This window comes from Erythrolamprus reginae, chromosome 3, assembly GCF_031021105.1.
Source record: "Erythrolamprus reginae isolate rEryReg1 chromosome 3, rEryReg1.hap1, whole genome shotgun sequence".
NCBI classification, from domain to species: Eukaryota; Metazoa; Chordata; class Lepidosauria; order Squamata; family Dipsadidae; genus Erythrolamprus; species Erythrolamprus reginae.
The window spans coordinates 91,974,299-91,993,512 of record NC_091952.1 but is presented as its reverse complement, the minus strand read 5'-3'; the positions used below and the strand labels follow the sequence as shown (position 1 = coordinate 91,993,512).

Below are 19,214 nucleotides of genomic sequence, written 5' to 3'. Positions count from 1 at the left end.
CAGTTGGGAAGCGGCACGGGTGTTTTAAAAGGTCTCCGCCGGCATGGGGGGCTTCTTAGCACCCCCCCAAACCCAGGTTGGGGGTTCGGGGGGGGTAGGAAGCCCCCCATGCCGGCGGAGACCTTTTAAAACACCCGTGCCGCTTCCCAGCTGAGTCCTCAAGCCAAGCGCAGAAGTTAGCCTTGAATCCCTTTGAATCCCGCCGCTTCTGCTGGATACGGGCGATGGGCGGGGCGAGCTGCCACAGCCCCTGGCTTCCGCGCCGCTCGTCCCACCCACCGCCCGTATCCAGCAGAAGCTGCTGGATTCAAAGTGCTGGGGTGGGGGGCTGTCGGGACACCCCCCACCCCAGCACTTTGAATCCCGCCGCTTCTGCTGGATATGGGCGATGGGGGGGTGAGTTGCCACAGCCCCTGGCTTCTGCGCCGCTCGTCCCACCCACCGCCCGTATCCAGCAGAAGCTGCTGGATTCAAAGTGCTGGGGTGGGGGGCTGTCGGGACACCCCCCCACCCCAGCACTTTGAATCCCACCGCTTCTGCTGGATACGGGCGATGGGGGGGCGAGCTGCCACAGCCCCTGGCTTCCGCGCTGCTCGTCCCACCCACCGCCCGTATCCAGCAGAAGCTGCTGGATTCAAAGTGCTGGGGTGGGGGGCTGTCGGGACAAGCCGTGCACAAAGGCCGAGGCGAGGCTGAGCAGGAGGAGAAGCCAACCAGCGAGGCGGTGGGCTGGGAGCCGCAGGTGAAAGGAGCTCGGGCATCGGAGCGCGGCGCCAGGCATTGTTCTCCGGACCCCGCACGCTCAGCCCCGCGGCGGCCCTTTCCCTCTCCAGGCTGCGGGCGGGGTCCGGAGAACAATGCCCGAGCTCCTTTCGCCTGCGGCTCCCAGCCCACCGCCTGTCTCCTGCTGCCCGGTTTAGCCAGGACACGAGCGGCGAAATGACTTGGAGGAATGTGAAGCTGAAACCGGCCGGTTTCAGCTTCACATTCCTCCAAGTCATTTCGCCGCTCGTGTCCTGGCTAAACCGGGCAGCAGGAGACAGGCGGTGGGCTGGGAGCCGCAGGCGAAAGGAGCTCGGACATTGTTCTCCGGACCCCGCCCGCTCAGCCCCGTGGCGGCCCTTTCCCTCTCCAGGCTGCGGGCGGGGTCCGGAGAACAATGCCTGGCGCCGCGCTCCAATGCCCGAGCTCCTTTCACCTGCGGCTCCCAGCCCACCGCCTCGCTGGGACTCAGCTCGAAAGCGCCGACAGCCAGCGCGGAGAAGCCGTTCGCCGGCGCTGGCTGTCGGCGCTTTGGGGCTGAGTCCCGGAGCGAATTCGCTCCGAGACTCAGCTCGAAAGCGCCGACAGCCAGCGCGGAGAAGCCGTTCGCCGGCGCTGGCTGTCGGCGCTTTGGGGCTGAGTCCCGGAGCGAATTCGCTCCAGGACTCAGCTCGAAAGCGCCGACAGCCAGCGCGGAGAAGCCGTTCGCCGGCGCTGGCTGTCGGCGCTTTTGAGCTGAGTCCCGGAGCAAATTCGCTCCGGGACTCAGCTCGAAAGCGCCGACAGCCAGCGTGGAGAAGCCGTTCGCCGGCGCTGGCTGTCGGCGCTTTTGAGCTCCGGGACTCAGCTCGAAAGCGCCGACAGCCAGCGCGGCGTGGCTGTTTTAAAATGTCGCTGCCGGCATGGGGGGCTTGCCAGCACCCCCCGGACCCCCAACCCGGGTTTGGGGGGCTGCTAGGAAGCCCCCCATGCCGGCGGCGACATTTTAAAACAGCCCCGCCGCCCCCAATCTTCGGCTCCTCGCTAGCGCTGCGGGAGTAAAAACACCATCTGCACATGCGCAGATGGTGTTTTTACTTCCGCAGCGCTACTTCGCGAAAACCCGCTCGTTGCGGGGGGTCCTGGAACGGAACCCTCGCAACGAGCGGGGGATCACTGTATTAGATTACTATAATGCTATGATAAATGTTTAAGAAGTAAAGATTTTAAAGCATGGATATATTAATAGTTTTGTTTTTGATTTTGCTGATTTTTTTTAGTTTTTTAGTTTTAATAGTAATCAATTTTGTTTTAATAGTAATCGATTTTGTGTTTTTTTTATTATTAATTTCTTTTAATAAAAAAGAAGGGATTTTTTTTTCCTATTGATTAGGAAAAGGTTGTATAAAAGTTTTTACTTTCTTTTAAGAAGAATGTATAAGAAGGAGGAGTAGGCACGACGGCCTATCTGGATTTGTAAGATGATAATGATATTAATTGAAATATAAAATAACAGAATAACATAATGGGAAGGGACCTTATTCTGCCCCACCACCGAGCTCCAAATAATTATGCAACAAGTTGTCTTGGGTGACCTTTGTGCTTAGGCATGAAAATGTGCCACTCAGACACTATACTTTTCCGCCCACACCGAAAAAAATTTAGAGGGCATTGCCCATAATGCAATGCTGATTCCCCACACACGCGCATGCACACAACCCCCACACTGCCCCCCTGTGCATGTGCTCAGGTCTCAATGAAGCCTCAAGACTTCAGATAGGCCCATTGAGCCATTTTTCACTATCCCCAGAATTCAGAAAACCCTCCTGAAACCTGGGGAAAGCAAAAAACGGCCCAACAGGAAGTTCAGAAATGAACTTCTGGTCAGCCTGTTGGGCTATTTTTTTCTGTCCCCAGGCTTTAGGAGGCATGTGCTCATGCATGCTTGAGCTTACATAGGGCAATGGCTCATGTGCCCTCAGATATGGTTCTGTGTGCAGTTCACGATCACTGGTATAGAATATATGGACATATGCCTATTATAATTATTATAATTGTAATAACATACTCTGGAAAGGACATGATAGGCAGACTAAAATGCCAAAGTCATTCTGAACATCTGGCTGATTGTGGGATGAACCAAAATAATATAATAATATCGTATAAGTATGCTATAATTAGTATTTAAGACACAACTTTGGAAAATATAAATGCATTTATAGCTGCTGTGAAGAACGGAAGAAACCTTATATCTTTTTTTTCTTTTTCTCTCTCTCTTCTCTCTTTTCTTATTTATATCACATTTTTTTAATTTGTTCACTTTTCCTTTTTTTAAAAAATGCATTGTTTTTATTCTGTACAAAATTTAAAATAATGAATTAATAAAAATCAAAACAATTTTGGGTAAGTCTTTTTTAAAAATAATATTTATTAACGATTACATTATAGAGAAAAAATAAAAAATAAAAATTGCAAAGAAAAAGAAAAAAAATTAAAAGGAAAGGAAAAATAAGTAACTTCCTCCCAGCAAGTATAAACAATTTTATTTAATTTATCTTTCTCTTCCACCAAAAAAAGTTTCAAGTTTTAGTTGACAACAATCAAAATTTCTCATTCTGGCCAATTTTGTTTACCATAGTTATCAACAAATCTCTGCCAATTTCTATTTACAGAAATAGCATTTTTCTTACTCATTCCAATTTGAACTGGAAAGTTTCCAGAATCCTAAGCCTTCTGGAATTTATCTAAATAAGCTTGTAACAATTCTGACAGAGAACAGTCCAGCTGCTTCTGTGGTGGGTGTCGGATGCTTTCAATTGTGCTAGCTATTCATGTTGTTTTTGTATTCCAGAGTTTGCAGTCTATTTGCTTTTCTCAAAATAAGGTCCATATGCTCCCCCTCAAATATCTGATCTGAATTATCAGAGATAGTTCTATAAAAGTTCCTTCGCTATAGTATGAAGGATTTACAGGGAAGAGTGGCCACATGATTGTGGCTCTTCACTTCCAATCTGCTCCTCTTGGCCATCTTTGGTGGACACGAGACAGGAACCAGGAATCACCTCTTCAAAGATAGAGATCAAGCAGAGTGATGGAGGGCATTATTTTTTTGAAAACTATCATCTGTCACTTAGTCCATAGGATCCAAAGCAGTGGTGGGTTTCTACCAGTTCACCCTGAGCATAGGCAGAAACTACGTGTGCCTGCATGCACCTCTCCGAACCAGTAGCAAAGGTAAGTTAAATCCATTACTGATCCAAAGTCCATCAGACAGGAATGAGAGAGAGAGAGGCTGCGCTGCGCACCCTTGCCGGGAGTGCCGGGCCTGAGCGGGACAATAAGCGGAGGCCATTCGCTCCATTCCACCCGCTTTCCCTCCCAATTTTTGGCGGCTGTAGGGGCCAGTGGGAGGGTCGGAGTGAAGGCAAAGCCAGAGCTGACACCTTCCATTCCGCCTGCCCTCTCAGACCCCGAGCATGAGCGGAGTAGTAAGGCATGCTCTCTTACAGTGCCCTGCGCAGGGAAAACGGAGAGAACAAGTTGGTCGCTTGGTCAAGTGTGGTGGCATGTACGCAGGCGTGGGAAGGAGGCATTAGGAAGAGCGGGAGAGAACCTTGAGCCACCTGGCATGCCTTGGCCCTGGACTGGGAAGCACCGCGTCGGAGGTGCTGGAGAGGCAACTGCTCTCACCTCCTCCTCTTCTTCCTTGTCCTCCTGCCGCTGCAGTCTGCGCTTTACCCCGCTGCTGCAGCGAGGGGCTAGAGGGGCACTGCTGCTGCTGCTATTGGCACCGCTGCCATTGCCACACCTCCTCCTGTTTGGCAGCTGCTGCAGTCGCAGAACCCCTGGCTGGCCCTTAAGGAACCCTTGGGTTCCGTGGAACCCTGGTTAAAAAACACTGTATTACAGTCTTTCTTTCTTTCTTTCTTTCTTTCTTTCTGTTTGTTTGTTTATTTATTTATTTATTTATTTATTTGGTTTGTATGCTGCCCTTCTCTGAAGACTCAGGGCAGCTCACAAGATACAATATAAAACAGTGCGTACAAAATAAATCAAATTAGTTAAAAACAACAAGTTAAAAACCCACTATATTAAAATCAATCAACCAATTCAGTCACAACCATACATCACGTTATATACAATAGTTAATGAAAATCTTGTAAGTGGTGGCTTAACAATTATATTTATTTTTTTAATTAAAAAGGAACATGAAATGCATTTAATTTAACTACATCATGAAACTACACACTTCAATTTGTTATATTTAAGAACAAGGTATTTAACTCAAAGTTAACCTTCAACTAGGGCTTTTAATCTGCAATAAACTTTGTACTTCCTGCTGTAAATCGTAACGTGTTCAATTGCTTATTTAAAAAGTTCTATCATTTCAAAATGTGTGAATAGTGACATACTGTACTTTTAATTCAATATGAATCAAGGTGTGTACATACTTTAAAGGAAAAAAGGCCATCTGCTTGCCAATGAAAAATTCTACTGTATAAACTATAACCTTCATTTTGCATATCCTACACAGCTTGGATTTTGATAAACTGCATTATCTCTCCCATGCCATTGATAGTTAAAAATTTATTCATTTCCATAATCCCCAAATCTTCATTATTTTATCAATGGCATTATATATATACTAATTGCTACTTTCCCCTTCATTTTTCTTAGTTTAACACATGTGTTTAAATTTACCAGGCTATAAAATACACATTAAGGAATATTATTGAGCAGGTAATTTTTGAGAAGAGTGGGAGCTCCCCAAATTTTCAAAGTATAGTGTGGGGGGGAACTATAGCAAACCCAAGAATCTTATAGTTGATCCGTTGTTAAAGAGTAACTGTATCCCTATATTTATATCCATATTTAGAGAGTTTGAATATCATCTTTAAAGTGCTGGACCAGCACCAGGGAAATTTCTATCTATTTATGAAATAGGTATATATGGCCACCCAACTGACCAACAGATCCCAGATTAAGTATAATTTTGAGCTTGAAAACTCCTAATTACGCTTTCTCAGCTCAGCCTATTTTAGCTGAGGAAACTAGGAGAAATGTACTGAATCACAAGCAAAGTATATATTTAGCATGTTTTTTTAAAAAAAAATCAAATCAAAGGATATATGTACAGTGGTACCTTGGTTAACAACCACAATCCATTCCGGAAGGTTGGTTGTTAATCAAAATGTTTGTTATCCGAAACCATTTTTCCTGTAGGAAATAATGGAAATGGATTTACAGTGATCCCCCGATCATTGCGAGGGTTCCGTTCCAGGACCCCCGCAATGATCGGTTTTTCGCGAAGTAGCGCTGCGGAAGTAAAAACACCATCTGCACATGCGCAGATGGTGTTTTTACTTCCGCAGCGCTAGCGAGGAGCCGAAGATTGGGGTTCCTGGGAAGGGGACTCAGCTGGGAAGCGGCGCTGGGGTTTCCCCACCGCCCACGCAAACTCCTCGCTGCCGCTCGCCCGCCCTTCGCCCGCCCACGCCGTTCGATCGCGCCGCTTCCCAGCTGAGTCCTGAAGCCAATTCGCTTCAGGACTCAGCTGGGAAGCGGCGAGAATGAACGGCGTGGGCGTGCGAAGGGCGGGCGGGTGCGCGGGCAGGCAGGCGGCGGACAAGCCATTCGCTCGCGCCGCTCACTCGCGCTTCCCAGCTGAGTCCTGAAGCCAATTCGCTTCAGGACTCAGCTGGGAAGCGGCGAGAATGAACGGTGTGGGCGGGCGAAGGGCGGGCGGGCGTGCGGGCAGGCAGGCGGCGGACAAGCCGTTTGCTCGCGCCGCTCGCTCGCGCTTCCCAGCTGAGCCCTGAAGCCAATTCGCTTCAGGACTCAGCTGGGAAGCGGCGAGAATGAACGGCGTGGGCGGGCGAAGGGCGGGCGAGCGGCAGCGAGGAGTTTGCGTGGGCGGTGGGGAAACTCCTTGCTGATGCCCGCCGCTCGCTCTCCCGCCAGCAAGAGGGGGAAGACCTAGGGAAGCCGCCCAGCAGCTGATCTGCCCGGCGCCATCTACGCATGCGTGCCCATAGAAAAAAGGGTGCACATGCGCAGATGGTGTTTTTACTTCCGGGTTGCAAAATCGTCATATAGCCATTTCGCAATGATCGGGATCGCAATACCCGGGGGATCACTGTAATTGGTTCCCAGCCTTTATTTCTTATGGGGAAAATTGAAAATTGAGGATTTTTTCTGCCCCCCCACACCCATTGTCGCTCACTCCTGCCCCCCTCTCCTTACCTCTTTACCCCTTACCCTCCCCATTGTCCCTCACTCCCCCCCTCCTTACCTCTTTACTTCTTGCCTCTCTGCCTTCATCCCCTCGCCATGGAAGCAGCAAAGAATCGCTTTGGCTATGATGGGGCAGGCACTGAGTTTGCTGGTCCTGGCGGCAGCTTCTCTTTTAGGACACCGGTGGTGGAGGTGGCTTCTTTTGGGGGATAGTGGCAGGGGCCTGGGGGCATGGACAGCAGCGGTGGTGGGGGCCTGGGGGCATGGACAGCAGCGGTGGTGGGGGCCTGGGGGCATGGGCATGGACATGATGTTCCCAGTGCTGCTATTCCTTGAAAGGAAGCTGCCGGAACCACCACCGCTGCTGTCCCCGAAAAGAAGCCACCACTGCCACCGGTGTCCTCAAAGAGAACCCGCCGCCGGGACCAGCAAACTCAGTGCCTGCCTCGTCATAGCCGAAGCAACGCTTTGCTGCTCCCTTGGTGAGGGGACAAATGTAGAGAGGCAAGAGGTAAGGAGGTAAGGAGAGGGGAGGAGTGAGGGACAATGGGTGTAACATTTCGAATAATAACCAAACATTTCTGTTCGGTATCTGAATTTTTGTTCAGTATCCGAAGCAAATTTTTGCCGAAATTTACCAAGGCGTTCGTTAACCGAGGTACCACTGTATAAGGTAGTTTACCTTTTTAACAATGATAATCACCCTATTAAAAGTAAAGGTTTCCCCTGTCCAGTCATGTCCAACTCTAGGAGGCAGTAGTCATCTCCATTTCTTAGCCAGGGGAGCCAGTGTTGTCCATTTTCATCATCATGTGGCCGTACACCAATGACTATACACATAGAACGCTGTTATCTTCCCACTGAAGTGGTACCTATTCCACTTACAAACCCGAGCCTCCAAAACTGTAACCGGAAAAGGCAGGGAGAAGCCTCCTTGGGGCCTCTCTAGTAATCTCCTGGGAGGAAACAGGCCCAGAAAAGATGCGGAGAAACCTCTGTTGGGCCTTTCTAGGAATCTCTTGGGAGAAAACAGGGCTGGAAAAGGCGGGGAGAAGCCTCCATAGGGCCTCTCTAGGAATCTCCTAGGAGGAAACGGGACCTCCACCCTCCCTGTGGTTTCCCCAATTGCACACATTATTTGCTTTTACATTGATTCTTATAGGAAAAACTGCTTCTTCTTACAAACTTTTCTAAAGAACCTGGTCACAGAACGAATTAAGTTTGTAAGTAGAGGTACCACTGTATTTAGAATATGCTCAAGTATGGCACAAAGCCATAATCTAATTTTTATTTAGTATATCATGTGAATGGATTATTTATAAAACATAGTTCATAGATTAGTATGCTGGGTAAATATCAGGCATGCCAGGAGACAGACCACAAAAGTCTAAGGCAGTGACCCCTAACCTTTTGGGCACAAGGAGCAATTCTATAGAGAAAAGTTGGGGACCCCTGCTTTAGAGTATAATAATAGAATCTTGAAGGTCTGCCAGACTATTTCTCTGCCACCTTTACCCCCGTGTATAACAAACTAATTTAACGTGGGATTATCCTGAGTTTCTTTCTCGCCGCTTTTCTTCTCCTAGTGCTAAGTAATTGTTTATTCAGAAGTTCTTGCATTCCTTCTTTATAAAGTACTTAATAAGCTTACTCTTATGTTTATTGTTCTGAGCCAAAGGTACGGGCAAACCTATACAATAATAGCCTATTTGTAAGAAATACAGTTGTTCAATATTTCAAATAAAATAAATGACTTGAAAGGTTAAAAAAGAAACAGAATATCTAGATCCAGCTGCTAGACAAAGAGAATAAACTAGATATCCCATTAGGATTCATTTATGGAGTCAGAAACAACACAGGAGACCACAAACAAACTTTGATCAAGCTGTAATCATTAGCATTTTAGCAAGATTTCTTTCAGTATTTATTTAGTGATATGTAAATTCTTTCTATCAAATTTCAGCCTGGGTTCTCTATGAATATTAGGAAATACAGTACAAATTTAAAAACAACAATATAGTAGCATTAAAACACGGTGTCCATTTTTGAAAAAAATCAATTTTTAATATCTATTTTACACTGCTTTAGGATTCTGTAATACAGATTACAGAATGTAGTACTGGCTAAGTAGCTTTAAATAATAAATTTCAAATTCATCATAACATGGAAGGACTCAAAGTAAGGAAAAATGGTTTAAAAATACTGTTTTAAAAACCAAAACTTTCAAAGGAATTCAATTTAAGGAGTTAATCTGAAAGGTGCTTGGCTTATTCAAGTTAATTGGAATTTTTTTTAAAAAAAAATGCTATTATTTGGGGGAAAGGTTTTGAAAGACAATTAAGATAGTGTCCACTTACAATTACTATTAATTTAAAAAGAAAAAAGATTTAGAGTTTATTTTTAAATACAAAATGTTTACATATTTTAGGTATCCCAAATGAAAGGTCACAACTTTTCTTTTACACTTGTTTTGCAGAGATAAAAGGTAAGATTTCTCATGTAACTAGCATATCATACATACAAGATATATTCAATATGCTAACTTGTAAATATTTTTGAACTGCGAATCTGAAAGATAGAGGGAAGCATCAAATTCTATACTGAGAAACTCATAAGGATACAATATAGAGTTTCGAAGTTTCTCAAATGTTAGTGCTGCTAAGCACTACAATCCTTATTAAATATTATTATATTTCTGATATTCCTTTTTTAAAGGAGAAAAAAACTTTCTCTGAATGTTACCTTTGTCAATGTGATAGTGTAAGTAATTATCTTCAAACTAGATTTACCCTTATGACTGGATAAAACCAGCAATAGAACAGAAATGTGATATTTAGAAATCTGAGACAGCGTAGCTCTATTTAAAACTGCAACCGAGCAACATAAACTGACTTCAGCCTCCGCATGAGCCAATTTTATATCCTTCCCTCTTGGAACAGTTTCAGTCAAACAAGAACTTTGATTAGTGGTTATATAATTTTCTTGCTGAGTTCCATTTTTATATAAGACAATAATGGTAAATAAGCAAAATATTTCTCTTCACACTCATACTAAGTAATTTAAGAACAAATTGTTCTGAGAATCAAGCATTCAACCAATGTTTTAAAACATACTGATCAGTACATTCTCAGTTTAGCTGACTGCTACATTAGTGTCATGGCTCCATCAGAGCCTGGGTCCAAGGAGATGGAGCCAACGGAGGCACACTCTCTATGGCCACTGAGGAACAACCTGGGAGTGAGGATGAGGCAGTTGCAGGCCACCTGACCTCGGAAGAGTAGGCAGGGAAGAAGAAAGAGCACAGAGTGACTGAGGAAGGGGGGAGAAGATGGAAAGGGCAGGTAGCAAAGCAGAGTTCAAGAGATGAACAAATGCTTCTCCCGCCCATCCCTGAGTGCAGAGAATACAGAAAAAGCAGAATCAGCAGAATGCGATTCTGACCCAACTACTCAGGGCATTTATACTAGGCTCACAGTACCCAGTAATTAAAGTACTGCTTCTAGAAGATTGACTTCTTCCCCCGTAACTTGAGCAGACAGTATATTTTATATCTGAACTGTTTTAAATGGCTAATTAATTCAACTTATATTCTCCCTATCTTGTTGAAATATAAACCATGTCTCAAATTTTATTTATTTTATTTCATTCAATGTAATTACCCAAGAAATTCTGGTGATGCAAAATAGAGTCTTAGCTTAGTCTTCATTGAGTGAAATATTAATAAAATAAAACCTTCCTACTTGTAATTCAAAAATAATAACCCTATAGAATAGAATAGAATAGAATTTTTATTGGCCAAGTGTGATTGGACACACAAGGAATTTGTCTTGGTGCATATGCTCTCAGCGTACATAAAATAAAATATACATTTGTCAAGAATCATGTGGTAAACACTTAATGATTGTCATAGGGGTCAAATAAACAATGAAGAAGCAATATTAATAAAAATCTTAGGATATAAGCAACAAGTTACAGTCATACAGTCAACATGGGAGGAAATGGGTGAAAGGAATGATGAGAAAAACTAGTAGAATAGAAGTGCAGATTTAGGAGAAAGTCTGACAGTGTTGAGGGAATTGTTTAGTAGAGTGATTGGTTGAACAGAAGATTAAGGAATAACTAAACAACTAAATATATTATATAGAAATAAATAGCTGTAAATTTGTAAATAGTAAGAAATATAAGTATATGTTTCTTTGTATGGTATGATTTGCAAAGGTTTTTCTCCGGAAACTTCTGGTAAGAGCTGAGCAGTAAGAGCTCCTATATTTTGTTTATGTTTGTCGTTCTCTTATATGTATGTTGGTGTCTTGTTTTGTTTTAATAAAAAAGAAAAGAATTTTTTTAAAAAGAAAATAATAACCCAGAAGTGAATTTCTAATTGAATAAATCACAGAATAAAATGCACATGCATCAGTTGTTTGTGGTAAATTCAAGACCACCTCATATCAAACACAGAAAAATAATTACTGGAGGCTGAAAAAGCAAGAAGTTGTTGCGAGAAAGGAGAAGAGCAAAGTCAGGTATATTAAGGGAATGAAAGCAACACTTTTTAATTAACTAATGGAACTGAGTAACTAGACAGATTGTTTTCCACAATACATCCACTCTTACTTTTATAAAGAATTAGTAACATGTTAGTAAATGCAGTGATCCCTGCAGGATATACAGGAATCCTCATTTACAGTAGTAAAGAATTAAACCAGAGTTATGTGTACTCTGCCTTAGTAATAAAAGTTGCATGTAGCTACACTATTTCAAAAAAGAAGTTATAAAAGCCTCATAATTAAATCATATATAAATCAAATAAATCATACATAAATCAACTTGAGCCACCAATAGGATAATGTTAATTTAACAGGTGACTACATAAACCTTTCAAATTCACAATATTTACATTCAAATATGAATCCTGTATTTGTGTTAATCATTAGTGAGAGCAATCTGGTTCATATAATGTTCTAAGCAATGATTTGTTCATAAAGTCACAGTTGGTTTGGCTTGCACATTACAATATTGCAAAACCAAGCAAATCCATATGGTGACAATATATGGATCCAGCCTAAAGACTCTGCTAAGTCTAACAGTTGTCAAATGTATACAGTGCAAAAGAGTACAGTACATTTTGACTAATACTATGTCTTATATTCATGTAACAATTATCATTTTTACTAACATATTTAACATTATAAGTGTAACTTTAATATTCCTTCACATCATTTATTTTGAAAAAGTTGAAATTAGACCTTGCCATGGTATGTTTCAGCATTCACAAAACAAGATGGTGAATAAAGTAAATGGGCTTATTTGCTTAATTCAGGATTCTGATGGAGGGGCACTTGTTTCGGTAAGAATAAGTATTTTAAATGAGAACTGTATTGTTTGTACATAAAAACAGGAGGCATGTTTTGTTTTACTGATAGCGTCAACATGACAATTATCCAAGATATGAAATTGTAGTTGACCAGATCCAAACATACAACTATCCCAATCCAGTTCAGGAAACTAAATTAAATATTAAGAAGGAAATATATACGCAAGACATATAGTAGCACTTTCCTAACCCCCTCTTCTTTAATTTTTAATTTTTAATTTAATTTTATTTTTTTGCTCAGCAGGTTAATCTCAGGTTAATGTTTATTAATGTCATGTGCCTGTTTTGCTGAAATCCAGACCCCTTTTCTCTTTCTATAGGATTGAAAAAACATACTGCCATTACACATGTAATGCATGTGACATACACTTAGTTCTCTCAACTATATCTGCTGCAATCAAACATTCTCATGTTTACTATCCAGCTATTTCCATTTGTCTTGCTTCTGCCACTAGAAAGAACTGGGAAACTCATTCACCTGAGTCTTCGGAGAGGGGCGGCATACAAATCTAATAAATAAATAAAAATTAATTAATTAATTAATTGAGTCTATTGCTCTTTGTATTTAAGCTATTATCCAGCAGTAGATGATCCAATGAGATATTTAGTGATCTTTGCATTGGTCATCATTTTCTTTGTAGTATGCCACTTAATTCTTTTTTGTCTTTTTGGAAGGAGGTAGGGGGAGAAATAATAGAAATTGAACAGTGATCAATTTGGCATGTAGAAGGAAACAGAAACAAATAGAAACAAACAATATTAAAACATTTCTGCAGAACCTCTAGCCATCTCTAAGTCAGTCCACAAAGCCAGTGATTAACTGGGTATTAACGTTCTCTAGAAGATTCATAAACATAAAAGGGCCCAAGCAAAGAAAAATCTACATTGTTCATTACAAAACAAACCACTTCAAGAAAATTCTGGTTTTCTATGTCTGCAAATTATGTTAAGCTTTACAAACATTGGTACCCAGTATGCTGATCCAAGAAACAAACCCATTCATTACAATTTCCAATATGCAAGCATTAATAACATCATAAAGTTTCTTGCCTTGATTTGCTTAAGGCAGGGATGTCAAAATTAAAGGCCTGCGAACCGAATCCGGGCCATGGGGTGCTTAGATCTGGCCCACAGGGCTGCCCTGGAAACAGCAAAGGATTGGCCCATGGTGCCTCTGCCAGAGAAAACATGTGCAACCCTCTCAGGCTCCATTTTTGGCCACAATGGCCTTCTGCCATCCTCTGCCAGCTCCGTGCCTTCTGTCCCCTGTCCAATTGTCTCTCCTTATTTCATTTATCTTTTCTTCCTTTCAAATATGTTCACCTATACTTTTATATCTTTTCTTCTATTCTTTTCTTTATTTATATTACTACATATCTATTCTCTTCAATGTGTATTATGTATTGGACTAAATAAATAAATAAACAAACAAATAAACAAATAAATAAACAAACAAAAAACAAAACAAACTAAAAGCAAAACAAAACAAAAGGAGAAATGTTTCTCTTTTGCATTTGAGCATCCAAGAAGGGATAGGAAAGGAGAAAGGGAAAGCGGAAAGACAAGGACAAAAATGGGAAGAGAACAAGGAAGGAAAAATAAGGAAAGCGGAGAAAGAAGAAGGAAGGGAAGGAAGGGGGGAGGGAGATTATAATGAGAGGGAGGGAGGATCTGAGAAAAGTCCTACCTTAGGACTTGGCCACCACAGGTGCCCTGACACAAGTGACATTGAGCTGGCCATGCCCACCCCGGCCACCCAAGGTCAAACACAACACTGATGGGGCAATCAGTGAAATTGAGTTTAACACCCTTGGCTTAAGGAGTTAAGACTCCTATCAGTCAAGCTGACCTGCTAATATTAATGTTTGCATGTTTGTATATTAAACATTAAAAAATGATTTAGCATAGTCTTATGCTCCAAAATAAATGATGTGTGAACAAGAGCAATTTTTTTGGCCAACCTCAGAGGGGGGCGGGTAGATAGATTTCTGTTCAAAACAAATGTTTCTCTCCAAGAATGTAACCCAAACATTTCTTTTTCATCTCTTTCATCTGTCACAAATGATTGCTTGAACAACAAAGCCTGGTTTGTTTGTTTGTTTTTCAAAAAAATGTTTTATGTAAATCTCATAAAAATATTAATTAGGCATCAACTTATTGATCCTCTTTACTCTAGTTTATTAAGACTATCAAAGAAAGGGGCTTTTTTATTTTGTGTGCACAAAAATGTAAGTACAAACAGTGTTCCAAACTCTGCCTTGTGTGAAATACCTTTTGAACTTTTTATCAATAAAGAAACGTCTCTCTTTCAAAGCTTTATTGTTCCGCATGAGAATAAATAAGATACTGTTGTAAATTGAATGCCTAGAGTAAAATGATACTTGTAGCTAGGAATATAATTACATGTGTTAAGAATTGTTTCTTTTACAGTGCTCTGAGCCACAAATTTAGAACTATTGTAGTAATATGAATAAATCAAGAAGCAATTTTGTGTCTAAGTTTTGCAATCATTTCAGAAAACATTTCTGTAGAATAAAATGCAATCACTCAACCAGATATTTGAATAGTACAATTGAGTATCTTTCTATTATAACAAAGCTACAAGCAACATTAAAACTTTAGGCAGGATGAATCAACTAATCAAAAGCAACTTATCAGAGCATTTATTACTTTTAAAAAAAACAGAATCATTAAGTTATGTACATTAAAAAAAAGAAATATAATATACAAAAAACAGAAAAAGAAAAAAGAAAACACACAGAGAAACATTAAACAACACACAAACAACTATATATGATATAGCCCCTAGGGTTCTCTTACAGCAATTTATATCGATTTACACTAATACAGTTTGTATAACTTACATATTTGTCTATTTTTTCCCTAGTAATATCTCTTCTTTACAACTCAGTTACAATGGATATATTATATTATATTATATTCGTTTCCATTAATAAACTGAGTATTAACAATTCTGTATATTTTATGTATTGTTATTTTTTTTTCTTTCCAACCAATCAAAAAACAGATTCCAAATTTTGTAATATTCCGAGTTCTCCTTATTTTTTTAATTTAATTGTCATTCATCCTATCCATTTCTGCACATTTCATAATGTGCATGTAGCTCACGTGAGGGAGAGAAGTAACTTCTCATTTGATAATTGTGATGTGTTTAATACCACCCTGAATTTGTTAAAGTTTTGAGATTACAATGTTCCTCATATTTTCTGCTTAAACATCATAACTAGGCTTCAGTACTTCTGTTTAATATGGTGTGTGTGTGTGTGTGTGTGTGTGTGTGTGTGTCCGTGTCCATGTCCATATGCATGCCTTCAAGTCAACCTTGAGTCCAGACAACTAACTACAGGGAGAGTCCATGCTGTTTTGTAGCTTTTTTGGAAATGGTTTGCCAGTATCTTCTTGGTATTGGATCAAAGTGACCCATCTGGCTTCTGTGCCTAACTAAGCATAAAAACTCAGTTCTCTTCTCCTAGTAAAGCTTCAGTGCTATAAGTTGTATTAAGAAAGGCAGGATTAAAAAAAATCTAATACAGGTAGATTGAAAAAAATATACACATATGACAGACATCTATACGGAGATGTTCATAAATGACTAGGAATTAAAGTCATTTTGGGACAAACTTGACAGTGAGTGAGTGAATCTGAGTCAGTCAGTCAGTCAAAATACAGGGCGCAAAATTATTGGAAACCCCAAAGACTGTAATCTGCATCTACTGAAAAGTAGAACATATCTCGAACAGGAACGATGAATTCTGACCAAGCCCTAGGTTACGACCATGTAGTAGAAAGGAAGGGAAACTTAAGACCTGGGTGAGCCCCGAGGGTGAAGCGGGAAGGGAAACCTTCCAACATACATACATACATACATACATACATACATACATACATACATACATACATACATACATACATACATACATACATACATACACGAATATACACACTCACACCAGCGGCCACGTACCTCGGCCGGGGCAATGCGGAACGCCTCAGCGATTTTAACGTAAAGCTCTTTCACGCTGCCAAAGCCTTCCACGCGCCCGGTGGGGCTGCCGTGCGCCAACTGCGTGTGGAAGACCAACCGGACGGGACGGCGGGAGGCTGAGGCGCCCACCGCTCCGGCACGAGCGCCGGTCCCGACCCCGACCTCCTCGTCGCTTCGGCCTCGAGCCGGAGGAGCCTCGCCGTCCACCAAGGTGGAGGTCTCCCGGGACTTGCCTTTCTTCTTTCCCCTCAACCCCAGAGGCATCTTCCCAGCTCGCCCACCGCAGATGAGCGGCCAGAAGCACCTGTGCGCTGCTGGTGGCGGTGGCGGCGGCGGCGACGCGGCTGCTCCTTCCCACTTGGCTGAACTCTGCCCGCTCGGGCCCCGAACTTGCGCCGCACTTCTCGCTTTAGGCGTCGCCCGGCAGGTGGGCCAAAGCAGGCGGCAGCCAATGGACGAACGGGGCTTTGGGCCCAGGAGCAATTTCGCGCTCGACCTCCCTCCCTCCCTTTTTTCCAATTCCTCTTCGGTTCTTTTTTATGTCAGCGGTTGAATTGTACAGGGAGTTCGCGAAGACATTATGACATAAATGTTTATACCTAGGTGTGTATTACTTTTTTAAAGAATGTGGCCACCTATCTTCAGACTGCAATTCTGGGCAGTTAAGATTTATTTTATTTATTTATTTATTCTATTTTTATGCCGCCCTTCTCCTTAGACTCAGGGCGGCTTACAACTTGTTAGCAATAGCACTTTTTTAACAGAGCTAGGCTTTTGCCCCCACAATCCAGGTCCTCATTTTACCCACCTTGGAAGGATGGAAGGCTGAGTCAACCTTGAGCCGGTGATGCGATTTGAACCACTGACCTGTACTGCACTCTACCTGCTGCGCCACCCTGATGATGGTGGTGGTGGTGGTGGTGGTGGTGATGATGATAATGATGATGATGATGATGATGATAATAATAATAATAATAATAATAATAATAATAATAATAATAATAATAATATATAATAAAAATAAAAAGTAGTTTTTTAAAAATGTCAAGGCCAACCAAAACACAAAGTGGCTGCTGAAGGCACTACCAGAATTGGGCTCAATTATTCCCCCATCCCCAGGAATACAGGCATATTTGTAGGATTTGTTGGGGAAGGCATACTTCCTGCTCTCTCCTGGATCATAGTTCTCTATCTACAGGACCCAGAGCCCCTCTTACATGACTTAATGGGATGGGCACAGCCAGTTGGGGTAAGCCCCCCAAATTCCCTTAGACCAGAGGTAGACAAAGTTGGCTATTCTATGACGTGAACCTCAACTCCCAGAATTCCTGAGCTAGCATGATTGGTTCAGGAATTCTGGGAGTTGAAGTCCACAAGTCATAGAAGAGCCAACTTTGCCTGCCCCTGCCCTAGACCAGTGATGGTGAACCTTTTTTTCCTTGGGTGCTGAAAGGTGCGGGTGCACTATCGCACATGCATGAGCACCCACATCCATAATTAAACACCTGGGGAGGGTGAAAACAGCTTTCCCCACGCCCTGGAGGCCAGAAATGGCCTGTTTCCCAAGTTCTGGTGGGTCCAGTAGGCTCATATTTTGCTCTCCACAGGCTCCAAAGGCTTCCTTGCATTCGGGGCAGGTTAAAAATGTCCTCTCACATTCCACTGGAGGCTCTCTGAAGCCAAAAACACCCTCCCAGACTCTGTACGAGCCAAAAATCAGATGGCCGGCACACACATGTACATTGGAGCTGAGCTAGGGCAACAGCTCCCGTGTCTATAGATATGGCTCCGCATGCCATCTGTGGTGCCCGTGCCATAGGTTCACCCTCACTGCCCTAGACCCATGCCATGAAGCGCTTTATACATAATAACCAATCCTTTGAATTACACCTAGAAGTAAAGATAGGCGCCTTTAATTTAAGCACACCTAGGTACTTGGCTTTATTTTGAAATCAATTATTGGGATTTATTTGGATGACTGCTACCACCATCCTTTTGGGATTAAATTTCATAGAAATCAAAGACAAAGTCTTAACCTTCTTTAAAACAATCAGATTTATAATAGCTTAAAACAGAGGTGTAGTTTTATACATGGGTTTCACTGTGACTTTAAAGAAATATATACAGTAAGTTTGAGATGTGTTAAATTTAGCAATGTTTTACTGTTTCTAATGCAAATCTGCGAATGCCTCTTTTGCACTCTCTTCAAACAGAAGGCTTTTAGATGAAATTTTTATTTTGCAATTGCTTTTTCTTGTGCATAAAATGGAGGAGGAAGCACAAGTGAAGTACAATAGATCTTTCTGGGTTTTATTTAAACATCTGTTTTGAAAGAAGAGATGGAATGATTGCACAATATAACTTGACAGTATTAACAAGTATTTAGAAGCAATCATTGAAGGCCAAGATTAATTCTCAGCAAAATGAGAAATTCTCTGAATCAGTAAATAAAGAATGATATAACTAAATCTATAATCAGCAGACCAGTGATACATTTTAAAAAATGCTCTCAGCTCTTAAAGCTTTCCAAAAATGTTTTTGGAAACATTGGAATGACCTATTTTTCTTCTGATTTATATTGATCGAGCCTCTCGATTTAATCCACTACTGATTGTCCCAGCAATAGCTAGATTGTTGCATTCTAAAAGAAACATTGAATATTCCAATGTTTTGTGGAACATTCCATTCCTGGAATTGTACATTTTAGAGAATTCCCAAAAATTGTCATGTATTTTGCATTATTTCTGCTAGTTATTTTGCATGGTTGCAGTTTTCTATCCAATAGCTTTTTTATTTTAATAGTCTTTATAATTTATTTTTATTCATTAATCAAATTTATAAGGCCAGGTCACCATTACC

At 41.8% G+C, this 19,214-nt stretch overlaps 1 protein-coding gene across 1 annotated transcript in view; it reads right to left on the bottom strand.

Moving 5' to 3' along the window:
* GIPC2 (GIPC PDZ domain containing family member 2) overlaps positions 1-16,735 on the bottom strand; it is a 32,379-nt gene extending 15,644 nt beyond the window's left edge. The window contains exon 1 of the mRNA XM_070746211.1: positions 16,335-16,735. Within this exon, the coding sequence (XP_070602312.1) occupies positions 16,335-16,619 (285 nt within the window). The 5' untranslated portion in view covers positions 16,620-16,735. The remainder of the gene's footprint in view (positions 1-16,334) is intronic.
* Positions 16,736-19,214: the final 2,479 nt, after the last annotated feature.